Source organism: Vulpes lagopus, chromosome 1 (assembly GCF_018345385.1).
Source record: "Vulpes lagopus strain Blue_001 chromosome 1, ASM1834538v1, whole genome shotgun sequence".
Lineage (NCBI taxonomy): Eukaryota > Metazoa > Chordata > Mammalia > Carnivora > Canidae > Vulpes > Vulpes lagopus.
In genome coordinates this window covers 160598483-160616861 of record NC_054824.1, presented here as the reverse complement: position 1 = coordinate 160616861, position 18379 = coordinate 160598483, and the positions used below count along the sequence as shown (strand labels likewise).

General features: G+C 36.6%; 2 protein-coding genes across 3 annotated transcripts in view; one reads left to right on the top strand and one right to left on the bottom strand.

The window, feature by feature from the left end:
* ANKRD45 (ankyrin repeat domain 45) overlaps positions 1-18379 on the top strand; it is a 49339-nt gene that overhangs the window by 17090 nt on the left and 13870 nt on the right. For both annotated transcript variants that reach the window (XM_041766678.1, XM_041766587.1), the window contains exon 3: positions 3865-4032. In XM_041766678.1, coding sequence (XP_041622612.1) covers positions 3865-4032 — 168 coding nt within the window. The remainder of the gene's footprint in view (positions 1-3864; positions 4033-18379) is intronic.
* On the bottom strand, positions 9211-10667 carry TEX50 (testis expressed 50). Its single transcript, XM_041766815.1, has 2 exons — positions 10344-10667; positions 9211-9426 (listed from the first exon to the last, which is right to left on the bottom strand). Exons 1-2 carry the CDS (start codon positions 10665-10667, stop codon positions 9211-9213), a joined length of 540 nt encoding a protein of 179 aa, XP_041622749.1.

Below are 18379 nucleotides of genomic sequence, written 5' to 3'. Positions count from 1 at the left end.
ACAAATTGAATCTAAGATTGCATATTACAAAATGTAATATACTAGACTGGGTTTATTCCATTAACGCGAGGTTGATTTTAACATTAGAAAAAATATTGTATAATTCACTACATTAAAGGATGAATGAACAAAACCACATGATCATTTCAAAAGATGAAGAAAGTCTTTTGAAAAAACTGCTGCACTCATTCATGATGAATGCTCTTAGCAAAATAGAAATAGAAGAAACCTTCTTTAAGGCTCTCTATCAAAAACCTGAAGCACACTTACCTAGTGTTGAAGCTTGTTTTATTTATTTATTTTTAAAAGTATGTACAGATCCCAACACGGGGCTTGAACCCACGACACTGAGATGCAGACCTGAGTTGAGATCAAAAGTGAGATATGTAACTGACTGAGCCATCCAGAGCCATATAGACTTTAAAATGGAGAGATTAACCTAGATTTTTGAGAAGGTTGGTCTAATCACATGAGTCCTTAAAAGTAGAGGAATTTTTCTAGCTGGGATTAGAAGAGATTTAGAAAAGGAGATCAGAGAGGTTTCTTGCATGAGAAAGTAGTGTTGCTGTTTGCAGATACAGGGACAAGGTGACAACGAATGGAGGCAGCAGGCAGAGCTGAAAAAGGCTTCTGACAGCCAGCCAGCAGGGAATCTGACTTTAGCCCTCCAACCTCAAATAAGTGAATCCTAAATGAGCCAAATGAGTTCCTAAATGGGCTTGGAATACAGAATACATAGGCAGAGGGAGAAGCAGGCTCCATACAAGGAGCCCGATGTGGGACTCAATCCCGGGACTCTAAGACCATGCCCTGAGCCAAAGGCAGACAGATGCTCAACCACTGAGCCACACAGTGAACCACTGAGTCCCAAAAGGTTGTGGTTTTTGTTTTTGTGAAACCATTTTAGTCCTACTCTCTTAGCAAATTTCAATTATAAAATAATGATCAACTATAGTCACTATGTTATACATTAGGTCCTCAGGACTTACTCATTATATATATATATATATATATATAAACTCTGAGGATGTATTGGAACATAAGAACCCATTGGCCTAGAATTAAAAGACTTTTGGTTAAAGGACTGCAGTACATATGTCTATAAAGTAAGATTTATGCCATTTATTTGTGGATGATACTGAGAAGTGGAAAGAAAATGATTTTCAAGGTGATTGATGAACCATGTTTACTTTCAGGATTTCCTTTCCTATTAAATACTGGAGAATTGGACACTTGATCCAAAAGAAGGAGGAGGATGAAACAGTTAGGTTCTCATCTCTCTGTACTCGTGACTTCTGGTCTATTGGGAAGTGCCTTATTTTCTTATTAATCCAAGGACAGGTCTCTTCAGTTTGTACTTTATTGATGATAAAACCTCCTCTGGTTCTGGCAAGGCTTTGGTCACTAAACTTGACCATACTCAAACAAGCACGACCAGAACTAGTTACCATCTTAAAATTTGTCTCATACGATCAGCAAAGATTTATTAAGGGTGGAAGAACGGCCAGACCTTGTCCTGGAAACAGGATAGAAAGCTGAATGAATTCACCCTTGGACAAGTTTACAGTTTAGCGGAAAACACATCTGTAAATAAATAATTACTATATGGTGGGATAAGGTATGAGATAGCTTAGAGGAGAGATACAAGTGAACTATACCTGGAAGCATTGGACATGGTCAGGGAAGGTTTCACAAAGGAGGAAATATTTGTATTGAATCCTGAAAATGACCAAGAGTTTACCAGACAAAGAAGAGTTGAGGTATAGGCAGTTGATGATAGGCAGTATAGTAATCACAGTATTAGATTTGGGTGTTACAGTGTTGCTCATATTGTGGTATACTTGCCCCTATTTTAGGTAACTGAACGAGTGGTCTTTTAGTATTTAGTCACTCTGTATTTAGTAACCAGGAGTCTTCCACAAAGAGATTATTTTTCTCTTAGAATTAGCCCCAATCCTTCCCAGTTCTATTTATGGTACCTTTTTTCCTACTTGGATTTCTAACATGTGACCTTCTGTATTCCTCTCCTGGGACCCAGCACTCATTACCAACGTTATGGGAAGACTTTAGGAAAATCCCTTTCTCTTCTGAATGCTTTTGAAATCATCTTATTTAAATGGTTTTTCTTCTTCTGAGAAGGCAATAGAGTTAATGTACTATAAGGATCTGTGTGTTTCTTTCTAGAAAACAGATCATTTCCAACAAAGGGATAAAACACCTGTAAAGGTGTTTTAAAAACATGCACATTTTTTGTTAAAAGCCTCTGTTTAGAAATATTTTGTTTTTTAAAAAATTTATTTTTATTTTCTTGTTTTAAACCATGTATATTAAATAAAAAAAATAGATGTGACCAGTGGCCTATAACTTCAGCCTTGAGAAGAGCAATATAAGGAGCCAGACATCGCATTTGGAATGGCTTCTTGCTCATGCTCACAGCATCTTGTCAATAGATAGCGCCTCCCTCCCCCAGCAAATCAGGGAGCCTGGATCTTTTGGCTGATTGAAAACTTCTGTCTTCAGACAAAAAGCAAGAACAATGAAAGTGGTATCAGGGTATTTCTTTTCTTCTTTTTTTGTAGTGTATAAAGGCACAAAGAAATTTTGGGCTAGTCTCTATCTCTTTGTTTTTGAAATCTCTCATTTGTTGTGATATTAAGAAAAAAGAAGTTGGGCCAAAGAGGAGATGTAATACCAATTTTGGCTGATCCTGGAGTAGTTCACTTCATGTTCCTTTTGATTCCCTTACTAACCCTTCTGTTAATGATATCCTTACAACTTGATGTAAAACAGACCTGGGATGGTGGGAATGTGGCAAGTAGGGAGTCAAGGAGAGGTTTCTGGAAGGAAGTGGAGGAATCACTATTCTCTTTTTCCCTGCTCTGCTCAGTGACAAGCATTAAGGTGCTGTTTCCTACTCCTTATAAACCCTTTATTTGGCAAAAGACCTGGGTTTGAGTTTGAGTCTTGCTTACTACCTATGGCCTTGGGCAAGGGATAGCCTCTCTGACCTTCACTTTCCTTTATTTTTTAATAGGCCTAACAATACCAACCTCATAGGTTCTTGAAGGGGTTGAATGAAATAGTAGTACATAAAGTGCCCAGTACGTAGTAGAGTCAGGACACGTAATCATTCTTTTGCTCAATTCTTCTTGTAGTAGCAATACATGCCTCTTGGCCAGTTAAATGAGTCATAAATATATCCTGTGGGTAAGTTAAAACAATGAACTTTTGACTTGATTATTTTAAGCCAGTGTGAAAAAATTTTAATGATACCTTCCTTGTTTTTCACCCTCATTGTAGTTGTCTCAGCAAGTCTAAAAAACAACTTTATAATTTGATGGGTCATGATTTCAGTTTTAATTCAAATGATTAATTTCCAAACCAAAGACTTACACAGTTGTCATAATTCGTATGATTTTATTGACAATAATGCTAGCATAATTTGAGTTTACTGAAAATCCCTTAGACTAGAGTAATGGGTTTAATTGTGTTCCAAAATAGATTGCTTCTAGGGAGGTTGCTGTCTTCTTAGAAGATGTTGAAGAGCTCAGACTTCAGGATACCTGTGCTGGTATCTTGCATCCATCATTTACTGGCTGTGCTCCTTGGGCAAGTTTCTGGACTTGAGTTTCCTTCTTAACCTCTCTGGACCTCTGTTTCCTCATCTGGAGAGTGAGGATTATGATAGTTCTGACTTCATAGGGTTTTTATGAACTAAATTAATTTATCATATATAAAGTACTTAGAATAGTGCCTAGCTCACAGTAATTGTTCAAGATTTGAATGTCATTAAGATCTTCTGTTCAGTTAAACAGCCTAAAGCAATAGTCTATTTGACCTGACCATCTTCATTCTATTTGTTAGGTTACACACTCTTACATTGTGCTGCAGCCTGGGGTCGTTTGGAAACTTTGAAAGCACTAGTGGAGTTGGATGTTGATATAGAAGCTCTGAACTTCCGAGAAGAAAGAGCTCGAGATGTTGCTGCTCGGTATTCCCAGACTGAGTGTGTTGAATTCCTGGACTGGGCAGGTAAGGAGCCCCACAGGTAGTAGTGTAACTGAATTAATGTGAATACACTCCTTGGTAAGTCATACATAGAAACTACCCCAAGTGAGTTGTCACACATGGAAACTTTATTTGTAACAAATAAGGAGATCACAGAGAAAAACTTCCAAAATGGTGACTCCTCAAGCAAGGCTCCATGGTTTTTTTTTATTTAGAGTTAGAATGAATATTTAAAAAGGAGATCCTTGTCATTGTTTGTAGAGGCAAGCATAAGATCCCACATGCACCTTAAGGAACATTCCTGTACATACATTGTATGTTATGTAAATAAGGCTTGTGCTCCTCCTTGGGTGGAGATTTTAGTATTATAATGAGGTAAAGGTAGTTGTCAGTCATTCTAGAAGTCACTCCATGGCACACCGGTGTAGGTGTGCATCAGGGGTTAAGCTCAAACTGGTCTGGGTAGTCTGAGCTGGTTGGATGCCTTGCAGGGCAGTTGCTATCACTTAAGGTGTGGTTTCGGTTTCCGTTTGCCTGAGTTAAGAGATAAACTGGAAAGAAGAGATTGAGGGAAAAAGTAGGACAGAGATCTGTGAGGCCAAGCAGGTAGGCAGTAAAGGTCAGGTCTTGGAGTCTGGCTGGTGATAGTAGCAAATGGACTGAGTGATGGATTTTTTTTTCCTGAGTTGTAGGTTATACCATCAACAAAGCAAGAGATGATTAGCATTTTCACCTTTTATCAAGATGTTTTATTTGTACATGGAATCACAGTCACTGTTGGTGATAGTGTGTGAAATCTGCCTCTTTTTTTCTATTTTGCTATTGCTATTGCCTATATTGTACTTATAGAAACTACATATTGGAAGTTAGTTGATTGACTAATTTGTAACAGTTTTATCAGTAATTTCCTATAAGAATATATGTAAGATTTAAATTCAGGGCCATTTTCTAAGAGACTTAGGCAGAGTAGACCATTCTTTTTTTTTTTTTTTTTTTAAGATTTTATTTATTTATTCATGAGAGACACAGAGAAAGAGAGAGGCAGAGACACAGGCAGAGGGACAAGCAGGCTCCACGCAGGGAGCCTGACATGGGATTCGATCCCAGGTCTCCAGGATCACGACCTGGGCTAAAGGTAGTACTAAACTGCTGAGCTACCTGGGCTGCACCCCCCCTTTTTGTAAAATGGCATATTTGAGTCTTATATTTATTTGCTTTCCCAGTTAGATACAATTATAATAATTTAAAAAGACTTTCCAGGGGATCCCTGGGTGGCGCAGCGGTTTGGCACCTGCCTTTGGCCCAGGGCGCGATCCTGGAGACCCGGGATTGAATCCCACCTCAGGCTCCCGGTGCATGGAGCCTGCTTCTCCCTCTGCCTGTGTCTCTGCCTCTCTCTCTGTGTGACTATCATAAATTAAAAAAAATAAAATAAAAAAAAAAGACTTTCCAGGAAAAATTAATCTATAGTATTAGAAATCAGAATAGCAGTTACCTTTCTGGCATGAGGGGAACTTCTAGGGTACAATGTCCTTTCTTGATCTGGTAACTGGTTGGTTACATGGTATATTCATTTGTGAAAATTCATTGAACTGTACATTTATAATTTTTTGCACTTTTCTGCACATATGTTAATGCTTCAAAGGTCAAAAGCTATGTGCTATTTTGAGTTTTAGTGATATTTTGCTTAATGCATTTACACAATCCTGTAGAACATAGCTTAGAGATTCCAGGGAGATAATACCTGTGTAACTATGTATGTGTACACACACTGGTTAAAAAAAATAGTACTTGTGAAGTTCACAGTGTTCATTTTGCATAGTTCTCTGCATTTATGCTGTCAGCAAGCATTTATAAAATGCCAACCATGATAATAGCATTATTGTAGGTACAACTGGTTGTTCCTGACCTCTGGACATTTGTTAGGTGAGGGATGATAAGCTATAGACAACACCAGAAAGACTATAATTAAGGGTTAAAATTAGCAGAGGAGGTGGTCCATGCTATGGGGTGGTCAGAGAATATGAAGTTCGAGCGTGTTGGAGTTGAGCTGGGCCTTGTAGAATAGGTAGGATCTTAATAGAATAGAAGGGGACAGGGTGTGAGCACAGGCTGAGGGTTGGGAATGAAAGTGGAAATTGGGAGGAGAGTGATGAGACTGCCTTAGTAGAATAGCAAGTCATAATTTGCCAAGGTAGGCTACAGCACAGGTGGAATCATAAAAGAGAAAGTACATGGGCTTTTGAATCAAATTGCTGGAGTTTAAATATTGGTGTCTCCACTTGAAACCTATGTGACCCTGGACAAGGTAGTTAAATTCTTTAAACCTTAGTTTATTTTCCAGAAAAAAGGATCCAATAATAGTTCCTACCTCTTGGGGATTGTTGTGAGGAATGAAATAAGATGATATAAAGCACTTCCCACAAGGCCTGGTGTGTGATCAGCACCTGAAAAATGCTACTGCTGTTATTACAGCCAGATTATACGCTGAAATGCCAGGCTAAGGTGTTTTCATTTTTGTTGCAATTGGGAGCCACTGAAAGGTTTTATGTAGAAAAGGAAGAGGATGAAAGTGGTATTTAGGAAGATTCATCTGGTAGCAATAAGGAACTTGCTTATCAGTAAAATGAGAAAGGACTGGGAGAACAGATAAAGGAAATTGGAGGAAAATAGCACATTTGGGAAGAAAAAGGTGAGTTATATACCTTGTGGATTATTTTACAGATAATTGTCCACTTGTCTTAAATGTTTTCTAGGGCAATATTTCTAAGAAAACTTTCAATTTCATGGTTAGATCTGTAAGTAAAAAGAAAATAACGAATTTAATTGACCTCCAATGAATAGCTATTATAGCTGAAATTCACATTGTGTAATTTAAAATCCATTTTTGAAGAATGACCCATGGTACTTAAAAAAACACAAACCAGGGACAAATTTTACTGTAACTTTTCTGAAAAGGAACAGTTTGGAACTTATGGGTATGGAGTTCCAGTGGTTTCCTTTTTCCTAATATCCATATGTTTAGTTTGGGTCCTTACATTCTTAGGGGTATTATACATAACATTTACTAATAATTGAGATAAAAGGAGACTACAGTACTATAAACTAATATTCTGTTTTCAGATCAGTGATAGAATTGTAAGGATTGGAGCTTCATTGTAATGTAGCTGTGGAATGTCAAAAACACAGACTACTTAAGAAAACACTTAACATTTGTTTAATTCAGCCTAATGAGAGTTTAAACCACTGCTATTTCTTATTCTAGTAATTAGAGTAGGAGTGACCTGGAGAGGTTTAAGCGATTAAAGACTCCTTATGCTGCCAGATGAACTGGGAAGATTCCCTGGCCCGGAGGCCTCTGCCTCACCCATTCCCAGGATATCATCAAAGGCTCTTGGTGTCAAGGACCGACCAACCACAACGATTGAGTGGTGCAAGTAGGAAAGTTTATTAAAGTGAGAGTATATTCTTGAGATATGAGGATAGGTGAGCTCAAGGGAGACCTGCATGCCCTAGCTTTGGGTCTCTATCTTTTATTGACAGCTCTTAACTAGAGGGTGGAATATTCATTACTTGAGGAGGGGATTTCTTGGGAGCAGAGTTTTGTATATTTTCTTCATTACCTGATCAGAATTTCTCACCTTCTTTGTCTTGGGCCTGTCTGGTTTAATCCAGCTTCTCATGGGTTTGTTTGGGAATGCTCTTGGGACAGGTCTCTAACTTTCCAGACTTTTGGCCAGGCATCCTGTTAAAGCCTGTCTACTCCAATACCTACCCTAAAAAGAGTCTCCTCTACACTGTTGATAATTCCGCTATTAAAGATCAATTTCTTTGGATTTTTGAGATTTGGAGACTTTTCAAGAGTTCCCATTAAAATAAATTTGTACCAGTGTTCTTTTAGAGGGAATTGGTTAACAGGTCAGAACTCCAAAGGGTTGGAAGAAACATTTTTGGAGATGTACGAGTAGGGTTGTGCTAAGGGAGAGTAGAAGTAAGGAGGAGAGTCTGGAAAATGGAATCATAAATAAACTTAATAATCCACAGTAACCTATGCAGGCACTATTCTATTACTTGTAAAGATTGTAGAATTATGACTGTTTCAATAATTTTTTTTTAAAGAATTGCTTTTCAAAAGCTTTTTCCTCCCTTAGGTATTATGGGAAATGTGTTTTTCTGGCGTTTTCAACATGTTTTAAATCAAATCTTTTGTCCTAGTCCTCAGATAAGTCTTCCAATTTGTTTGGAAAAAAATATGGTCACCGTACTTATAAAAATTGAGGTGGCTGATCAACAAATGTATGGAGTATGTTCTAAAAATTGAGGTACCTTATCAACCAAAGCCTGATATTTTAAAAATATTAATACTTAATTCACCATTTGCCATAATGAAAATGGAAAATTTTATACTTTTATTTTTACTTTTATTTTTTAGATTTTATTTATTTATTCATGAGAGACACAAAGAGAGGCAGAGACATAGGCAGAGGGAGAAGCAGGCTCCGTGCAGGGGGCCTGATATGGGACTCGATCCCAGGACCCCAGGATCACACCCTGAGCTGAAGGCAGACGTTCAACCATTGAGTAACCCAAGGATCCCAAAAAATTCATACTTAAAAAAAATTATTCTTTTTCTTAATATTTCCATACTATTTTAGTAATCTGAGATGGGAAATTAAAACTTTTTGTGTGGCCAAAAAATCCGTTCGGGAAAGTAAGAAAAATCACAAATTAGTTTTATCTATTTATCTGTCTATCTATCTATCATAGGCTCCATGCCCATGGTGCTTGAACTCATGACGCTGAAATCAAAACCTGAGCTGAGATTAAGAAACAGGCACTGAGCTATCCAGGCACTTCACAAATATTTAAATCAGAGATTTATTGAAACGCTAAATCAAGATTCTATTCTAATTTTGGTTAATGATTAGTAATCTAACACACAAAAAAGAAAAAAACACTTAAACATGAAGAAGTGATTGTATACAATCTTTTTCTTGGTACTTTAGTAAGTATGGATGCTGTTTTAGCTGAATGGGAATAATTTTTCAACCCATACTTCTTTGGAAAGATTCAGTAAAGTTTGTGACAAAAAAAAATTACAAAGGCTCTCAAAGAACCATTTTTATCCTTACATGAGTTGTCTCAACAGATTTCTTGTGTAATCTTCATATTGAACTGAGCTACATTTGCACATGGATAGGTCTAGTATCCCCTGGCTCCTTCTCCTCCTTCATACTTCTTCCTCTTTAGTTTTCGGTGCTTGACTTTCTTAGCTGGAGGATGATGGGACACCTGATTCAGGTACTTGGTCATCATTGATGTTGTGGCCACCAGCCGGCAGAGTATTTGATCAATGTCATAGATGGACTGATTTTCCAGGTCATTACCAAATGTATCTGTGGAGGCTGGTTTTTTCAGCTAAAAGAAGAAAAAGATGATATTACAGATTTTTTTCTTACTGTAGTTCAAATTACATTTGTTTTCTAGATATGTACATTAAACTCTAAAGACTACATATTATCTATATAAAAGAAAGGTTACTGTAGAAGAAAGGTGTAAATGCAGAAGAAATGCTCTTTTGTATATGCTCCCTTATAAATTTATAGTAATCATTCTCACCATCAACAAGCATTTAATATGTGCTTTTTATAAGAGCATTCTGCTGAAAGAAATTACTTGAATATTAGTTAAATGTTTCCTCCTTACTAAGCAGCCTCAATGTATAATGCAATCAAATCATAGTAATTTTATAAATATCTAATTCTTGTGAAGGTCAATGAGCTTTTAAGATTGCCTCAAAATACAGTGCCTTTGGCAAAATGGGAAATTAGTTTAAGAGTACCATTTCCCAGAAAATTATCCTAACATTAGAAATTAGTTTACAGTCTATTTAAAAAAGGAAAATATATGTAACTTTGACATCTTTATCTTTCTTAGATAGATCTGGAAAGGACTTAGCAGATCTTTCATCCAGATATTTCATTTTATGGATGAGGCAGTGGAGAAAGATTGAATGACTTATACCTATGGCCCCAGACAGATAACGTCATCTCCTACCCGTTCTACTCATTATAGCTTACTACATTCCTGATATATTTTGTAACTTGAGAGGGGATGAACTATATTATTTTAAGGACTTTCTAATTCAATACACATTTGTTGAGCCCCTAGTATGTGCAAGATACTGTACTACATGTTGAAGGGTGAGTGGTGGGGGGCAAGGAGATGTTACAAAGAGAAATAAGACATACTACTTTCCCTCAAAGAAGCTGATAATCTTATGTTTTAAAGTCCTAAGTATTTTATAACTATTACTATTTGCATTACTAATTCACCTTTTTTTGATGTTTTTTCCATTTCATCCACAGGTAATGCACAGATAAAACAGACAAGGTTAAAAAGAGAGCTTGTACTAAAATATAAAGGAGATGTAAAGAACCCTGAAATATATCCATATTAGCAAAATTACAGCATAGTTTGTCCAGAGGGTAAGGTAGACAGTGAGATGGAGAAGGCTTAACTTTCAGATAATGCATTTCTTCTGGAAAAATCTCCCATCCGACCTTTGTCCAGATTGTTCCATCACAAATGCAGAAGCTCTCCCTAAGGAAGCAGATAAACAACAGAGAAAATGTCAGGGATAGTCCTTGAATGGACATCCTTCTCAATTGGGGAAAAAAAAATCGATAGCCAAAAAATTGGTCACAGAGCAGGATTGCTCTGCTCCACTCAACATTTAAGATCCTAGTCAGCAAATATACATTGATGATGTTATAATGATATAACATCATCAGTCATAGTGATTCAGGGATAAATTTAGTGATGTCATAAAGAACTACATTGGAACTAAAAGGTGTCACCTAGCCAATTACTGGGTTTCTTTTCTTTTCTTCTTTCTTTCTTGCATTTTTGAGTAATTTCTACACCCAACATGAGGCTTGAACTCACAACCCCAAGAGTAAGGGTTGCATGTTCCACCAACTGAGCCAGCCAGGTACTCTTACTGGGTATTTTAGGGGTATTTTTCCTCGCCTTTTTCCAGAATGTTTTGAACTTTCTCCCTTTTCTGAAAAATAAAGACTTTACTAATATTTTGCTTGCTAATAAATTCTGTAATCATATTAACAGAGTTTTTGTGGAAATAATTTACCTATACCTCCTTCAAGCTTTCTGAGGTGTGGCAGTTTTATATCTACTTAAAAAGTTGCTACAGCCATACCATTTCACACAATTTAGCATCTGCTTCTATTTTTTTTCACTCTGGAATTTCCTTCCCTTTAAATAGTTAAGCAAATATTGAGTCCCTTCCTCCTTTAACCTATGTCCCTTTGGTGGCAATGTGGTACTGTCAGATAGTGGGTGAGGGGTGGGGAATTTGGTATGGAGTGTGATAAAAAGATGAGACATGGACCTTGCCTTTAAAGAGCTTACAATCTACAGGTAGAAGCAAAAAACAAGATAGTAAAAATTACAAGACAGACTAAACTAGAGCTAGCTCAAACTATAATCGAGTAATGGTTGTAAGAGCAGTAGGTTCTACTTGGGGGAATCAGAAATTTCATAGAAGAGTATTTGAGTAAGCTTTGAGGAATGAGTAGAATTTTAGAAGATGGCAATGCAGAGAGGGCATCTTAGGTCGAGGAAACATAATAGAGAAATTCTGTGTCAACATTTATATAACAAATATTTATTGAGTACCTCTGTGTGCTAATACTGTTCTAGGACCTGAGAGTATATGCACGACCTGGTGCAAAACCAGAATCTTTATGTTCCTGAAGTTTATGTTCCTACTTTCTAGTAGGGAGACCCAGAAAATAGATGTCTAAATCTATAGATTTATGGAGTGCTACTAAGAGTAGAGTGGTAAAGGGGTTATAAAGTTGCCAGCAAGTGAATGAGTGAATGTATGTTCCTTTATGGAAGGCAAGCAGGAAAGACCTACTCTGATAAACTAATGTCTGAGCAGAAACCTGAGGAACTGAAAGAGTGAGCCATGTTGACAGGTGGCAATGTTCCTCTGTAAATAATGAGCAGACTCTCTGGATGAGTGTTGGAAGGGACAGAGTTAGAAAGGTACTTTGTGGCTAGATGGATATCTGAGGGCTCTGTGTTATGAGCAGACTCTCTGGATGAGTGTTGGAAGGGACAGAGTTAGAAAGGTACTTTGTGGCTAGATGGATATCTGAGGGCTCTGTGTTTTATTCAGTAGTCAGTAGAGAGTCATTTGTAGAGTTTTGAGCAGAGGAGTGACATAATAAACTTACTGGGTGGTTTACTGTGTCCCAGGCACTTGAATGCATCATACTTCATTTTGTTTAGTCCTTACAACAATCCTATGAGGACTGTACTATAATGCTTCCATTTTATAGGTGAAACATAGAGAGGTTAAGGTATTATCGTGGTCTGAATGTGTTCCCCCCACTCCCAATTCATATGTTGAATACTAATGCCCAATGTGATAGTTAATTAGGAGGGGTAAGGCCTTTGGGAGGTGCTTAGGATATGAGGGTGGAACCCTCACGAATAAGATTAGCATCCTTATAAGAGTTCCCACAGAGCTTCCTAGCCCCTTCCACCATGTGAAGACATAGTGAGAAGGTTCCAGCTATGAAGAAGAGGGCTCTCATCAGACCACAATCATGTTGATTGTTGCCTTGATCTTGGATTTCTCAGTCTCCAGATCTGTGAGAAATGAATTTCTATTGTTTGTAATCTACCCAGCCAGTGATGTTTTGCTATAGCAGCCTGAATGCACTATATGGGTATGGTGGCATTAAGAGGATGCTGGAATAAACTACTTTCTCTACCAAGCCCTCCAAATAAACATATGTTCTCAATAAAATCAGTGTGCTTGTTATATAAATGCAGTTTCATGACAAGCCCTTTAGTCTCATCTTTTGACTAATTCCTCCAGCCTGTATTGGAATTCTGGAACTACCACCGACTCCAGGTTACCCAAATAGTGGAGCCAAAATCTAAACCTTAGATTCAAGTTTAGGAATTAATTTTGCTTGCAATGTGAATGATGGATTTGAAGCTGTGAAGAGCTGGAAGCAAGAATAGTAGTTAACTGGTTCCTATACATGAATATTACTTCCAGAGCATCTGGGTGGTTTGGTCGAATGTCCCAACTCTTGATCTTGGCTTGGGTCTTGATCTCAGAGTTGTATGTTTTGAGTTCTGTGTTGGGTTCCATGCTGGGCATGGAGTCTACTTAAAAATAAAAAACAAACCACAAAAAAAAAAAAAACCAAAAAAACTATTCCCGATGTGGGTCTGAATTTGACCTCCTTTATTATGTCCACTTTACCTATAGACAAATGAGGCTTAGATACTACAGATGACACAGTTGAGTGTTACAGTGATTTTTTTTAAGTTTTTATTTCAAATCCAGTTAACATACAGTGTATATTATTTTCTGATGTACAATTTAGTGGTTCAGCACTCCCCATAATACCCAGTGCTTATCCCGACAAACACCCTACTCAGTCCCCATCACCTATTTCATCCATCCCCCTAACCACCTTCCCTCTGGTAACCATCAGCTTGTTCTCTATAGTTAAGAGTCATTTCTTGGTTTGTCCCTCTTTCTCTTTTATCCCCTTTGCTCCCTTGTTTTGTTTCTTAAATTCCACATAGAAGCAAAATCATATGGCATTTTCTTTTTCTGACTGACTTATTTCGCTTAGCATAATACTCTCTAACTCCATCCACATCCTTGCAAATGACAAGATTACATTCTTTTTTTAAGGTTAAATAATATTTCATTATATATATATAATGAAATTATATATATTATTATATATATGAAATATATAATATTTCATTATATATAATGAAATTATATATATATACATATACATACATATACACATATATGTGTATATATATATATATATATACACACACACACACACACCACATCAGTATAGTTGTCTATCAGGTAATAGATAGTTGGGCTGTTTCTGTAGTTTGGCTGTTGTAGATAATGCTGCCATAAACATCCGGGTGCACATATATCCCTTTGAATTAGTATTGTATTCTTTGGGTAAATACCTAGTACTGCATTGCTTGATCATAGAGTAGTTCTATTTTTAATTTCCTGAGGAACCTCCATAGTGTTTTTCAGAGTGGCTGCACCAGTTTGCATTCCCATCAACAGTGTAGGAGGGTTCCCCTTTCTCCACGTTCTCACCAACACCTGTTGTTTCTGGTGGTGTTAATTTTAGCCATTCTGACAGGTGTGTGGTGGTGGTATCTCATTGTGGCTTTGATTTGTATTTTCCTGATGATTAGTGATATGGAGCATCTTTTCATGTGCCTGTTGGCCATCTAGATGCCTTTTTGGAGAAATGTCTGTTCATGTCTTCATGTTTTTTGGGTATTAGCTTTGATAAGTTTGTACAGATTTTGGGTACTGTTTATCAGAGATGTTAATTGCAAATATCTTCCCCCATTCCATAGGCTGCCTTTTAGTTTTGTTGATTGTTTCCTTCCCTCTGCAAAAGCTTTTTATCTTGACGAAGTCCAAATAGTTTATTTTTGCTTTTGTTTCCCTTGCCTCTGGTGATGTGTCTAGTAAGAAGTTGCTATAGCCAATGTCAAAGAGGTTACTGTCTATGCTCTCCTCTAGAGTTTTACTGGTTTCCTGACTTACATTGAGGTCTTTCATCCATTTTGAAGTTATTTTTGTTTACGGTATAAGAAAGTGGTCCAAAAAAAAAATGGTCCAGTTTCATTCTTTTGCATATTGCTGTCCAGTTTTCCCAGCACCATTTGTTGAGGAGACTGTCTTTTTTCCATTGACTATTCATTCCTTTGTCAAAAATTAATTGATCATATAATTGTGGCTTCATTTCTGGGTTTTCTATTGTGTTCTACTGATCTGTGTGTCTATTTTTGTGCCAGTACCATACTATTTTATAATATAACCTGAAGTCGAGAATTGTGATGTTTCCAGCTTTGCTTTTCGTTTTTAAGGTTACTTTGGCTATTCAGGATCTTTCATGGTTCCATACAAATTTTAGGATTGTTTGTTCTAGCTCTGTTGGTATTTTGATAGGGATTGCATTAAATGTGTAGATCACTTTGGGTAGTATAGACATTTTAACAATATTTGTTCTTCTATTCCATGAGAATGGAATGTTTTTCTATTTATTTGTGGCATCCTCAATTTCTCCTGTCAGTGTTTCATAGTTTTCAGAGTACTGGTCTTTCACCTCTTTGGTTAGGTTTATTTCTAGATATCTAATGGTTTTTGGTACAGCTGTAAATGGGATTGATTCCTTAATTTGTCTTTCTGCTGCTTCATTATTGGTGTATAGAAATACAAGAGATTTCTGGAGGTTGTTTTTGTATCCTATGAATTTTCAGATTTCGTGTATCAGTTCTAGCAATTTTTGGTGCAGTCTTTTCTCTAGAGAGTATGTTGTCATCTGCAGATAGTGAAAGTTTGACTCCTCTGTGCCAATTTGGATGCCTTTCATTTCTTTTTGCTGTCTGATTGCTGTGGCTAGGACTTCCAGTACTATGTTAAATAACAGTGGTGATAGTAGACATCCCTGTCATGTTCCTGACCATAAAGGAAAAGCTCTTAGTTTTTTCCCATGATATTAGTTGTGGGTTTTCATAATGTGGCCTTTATTATGCTGAGTTTTTTTTCCCACTAGCCCTACTTTGTTGAGAGTTTTTATCATGAATGTATGTTGTACTTTGTTAAATGCTTTTTATGCACCCAGGATCATATGATTCTTATCCTTTTATTATTGTGGTATATCACATTGATTGATTTGCAAATATTGAATCACTCTTGCAGCCCAGGAATAAATCTTACTTGATTTGTTCACAAATTCTACAAAACATTTAAAGAAAAGATAGAAAATAAAGGAAAGCTTCCAAATTTATTCTATGAGGCCATGATTGGTGGTAGTGAGTGATTCTTTTAATGTACTGTTGGGTTCTGTTTGCTAGGATTTTATTGAGAATTTTTGCATCCATGTTCATCAAGGATATTGGCCTATAGTTTTCATTTTAGGGGAGTCTTTATCTGGTTTTGGCATCAGTAATGCTGGCCTCATAGAATAAATTTGGTTTTTCTTTTCTGTTTTTTTGGAATAGTTTGAGAAGAATAGGTATTAACTCTTCTTTAAATATTTAATAGAATTTGTCTGTGAAGCTATTTGGCCCTGGACTTTTGTTTACTGGGAGTTTTTATTACTGATTCCGTTTTTTTGCTGTTATGGGTCTGTTCAAGTTTTCTATTTCTTCTCATTTTAGTTTTGGTAGTTTATATGTTTCTAGGAATTTATCCATTTCTTTTAGGTTGTCCAATTTGTTGGGATATAGTTTTTCATACTCTTCTCTTATAATTGTATTTCTGTGGTGTTGGTTATTATTTCTCCTCTCTTGTTCATGAGTTTATTGGGTCCTTTTCTTTTTGATAAGTCTGGGGTTATAGGTTTTGATTCTTTGAAAAAATGAACTCCTGGTTTCATTGATTTGTTTTATTGTGTTTTTTTATAGCTTCTATATCATTTATTCCTGCTCTAATCCTTATTATTTTCTTCTTTCTCCTGGCTTTGGGATTCCTTTCTTGTTTTTTTTTTTTTTCTTTAGCTCCTTTAGGTGTAAGAGTAGGTTGTTTATTTGAGATTTTTTTTGCTTCTTTTTCTTTCTTCTTCTTTTTTTTTTTTTCTTTTTGAGATTTTTGTTTCTTGAGATTGGCTTGTATTGCTGTATATTTCTCTCTCAGGACTGCTTTTGCTGCATCCCAGATATTTTGGACCATTGTGTTTTCATTTTCATGTGTTTCCATGTATTTTTTTTAATTTCTTCTTTGATTTCCTGGTTGACTCATTCATCGTTTAGTAGCATGTTGTTTAACCTCTGTGTATTTGTGATCTTTCCAAATTTTTCTTGTGGTTGACTTCAGTTTCATAGTATTGTAGTCAGAAAATATGCATGGTATGATCTCAGTCTTTTTGTACTTGTAGAGTCCTGATTTGTGACTCAGTATGTGATCTATTCTGTAGACTATACCATGTGCACTTGAAAAAAATATGTATTCTGCTGTTTTAGGATGGAATGTTCTGAATATGTCTGTTAATTCCATCTGGTCCAGTATGTCATTTGAAGCCATTATCTCCTTGTTGTATTTCTGTTTCGATGATGTGTGCATTGATGTAAGTGGGGTGTCAAAGTCCCTTGCTATTATTGTATTATCATCAATTAGTTCCTATGTTTGTTATTGTTTTATATATTTGGGTGCACCCATACTGGTTGCATAAATATTTATAATTATTAGGTCTTCTTGTTGGATTATCCCCTTTGTTATGATACAGTGTCCTTCTTCATCCCTTGTTACAGTCTTCATTTTAAAGCCTAGTTTTCCATATAAGTATTGCTACTCTGGCTCTCTTTTGACATGCATTGGCATGATAAATCGTTTACCATCCCCTCACTTTCAATCTACAGGTTTCTTTAAGTCTAACATGAGTCTCTTGTAGGCAGCATATAGATTTTTTTAATATCCATTCTGATACCCTATGTTTTTTTTTGGAGCATTTAGTCCATTTACATTCAGAGTAATTCTTTTTTTAAAAGATTTTTGTTTATTCATGAGAGACACAGAGAGAGGCAGAGACATAGGCAGAGGGAGAAGCAGGCTCCATGCAAGGAGCCCGATGTGGGACTCAATTCTGGAACCCCAGGATCACGCCCTGAGCTGAAGGCAAACAGCTGAGCCACCCAGGCGTCTCCATTTAGAGTAATTATTGATAGATTTATATTTAGTGCCATTTTATTACTTGTTTTGTCATTGTTTCTGGAGATTTTCTCTGCTTCTTTCTTTTCTTTGTCACTTTTAGTTTTTCCTTTCCACTCAAAGAGTCCCCTTTAATATTTCTTGCAGTGCTGGTTTAGTGGTCACAAACTCCTTTAGTTTTTCTTTCCTTCTCTTCTGAATGATAGCCTTGCTGGATAGAATATTCTTGGCTACATACTTTTCCCAATCAGCACTTTGAATATATCATGCCACTCCTTTTTGGCTTGCCATGTTTTTGTTGAGAAATCTGTAGCCTCCCTTACAGGTCTTCCCTTGTAAGTTAAGGACTTCTTTTGTCCTGCTGCTTTTAATATTTTTTCTATTTTTCTTTTTTGTTTTTAAAAAGATTTTATTTATTTAATTTGAGAGAGAGAGAGAGAGAGAGAGAGAGAGAGCATAAGCAGGGGGAATGGCAGGGAGAGGGGGAAGCAGATTCCCTGCGGAGCAAGGAGCCTGATGTGGGACTCAATTGCAGGACTGTGGGATCATGACCTGAGCCAAAGGCAGATGCTTAAGTCACTGAGCCATCCAGGTGCCTCAAGATTTTTT

Bases quoted from the DNA above. Each gene is read 5' to 3' on its own strand.
- TEX50 (XM_041766815.1), bottom strand. From the start codon at position 10,667: ATGTCCATTCAAGGACTATCCCTGACATTTTCTCTGTTGTTTATCTGC. The intron at 9,427-10,343 runs GTGAATTAGTAA...TTCTTCTTTTAG, and splicing joins GGAAAAAACATCAAAAAAAG to CTGAAAAAACCAGCCTCCAC.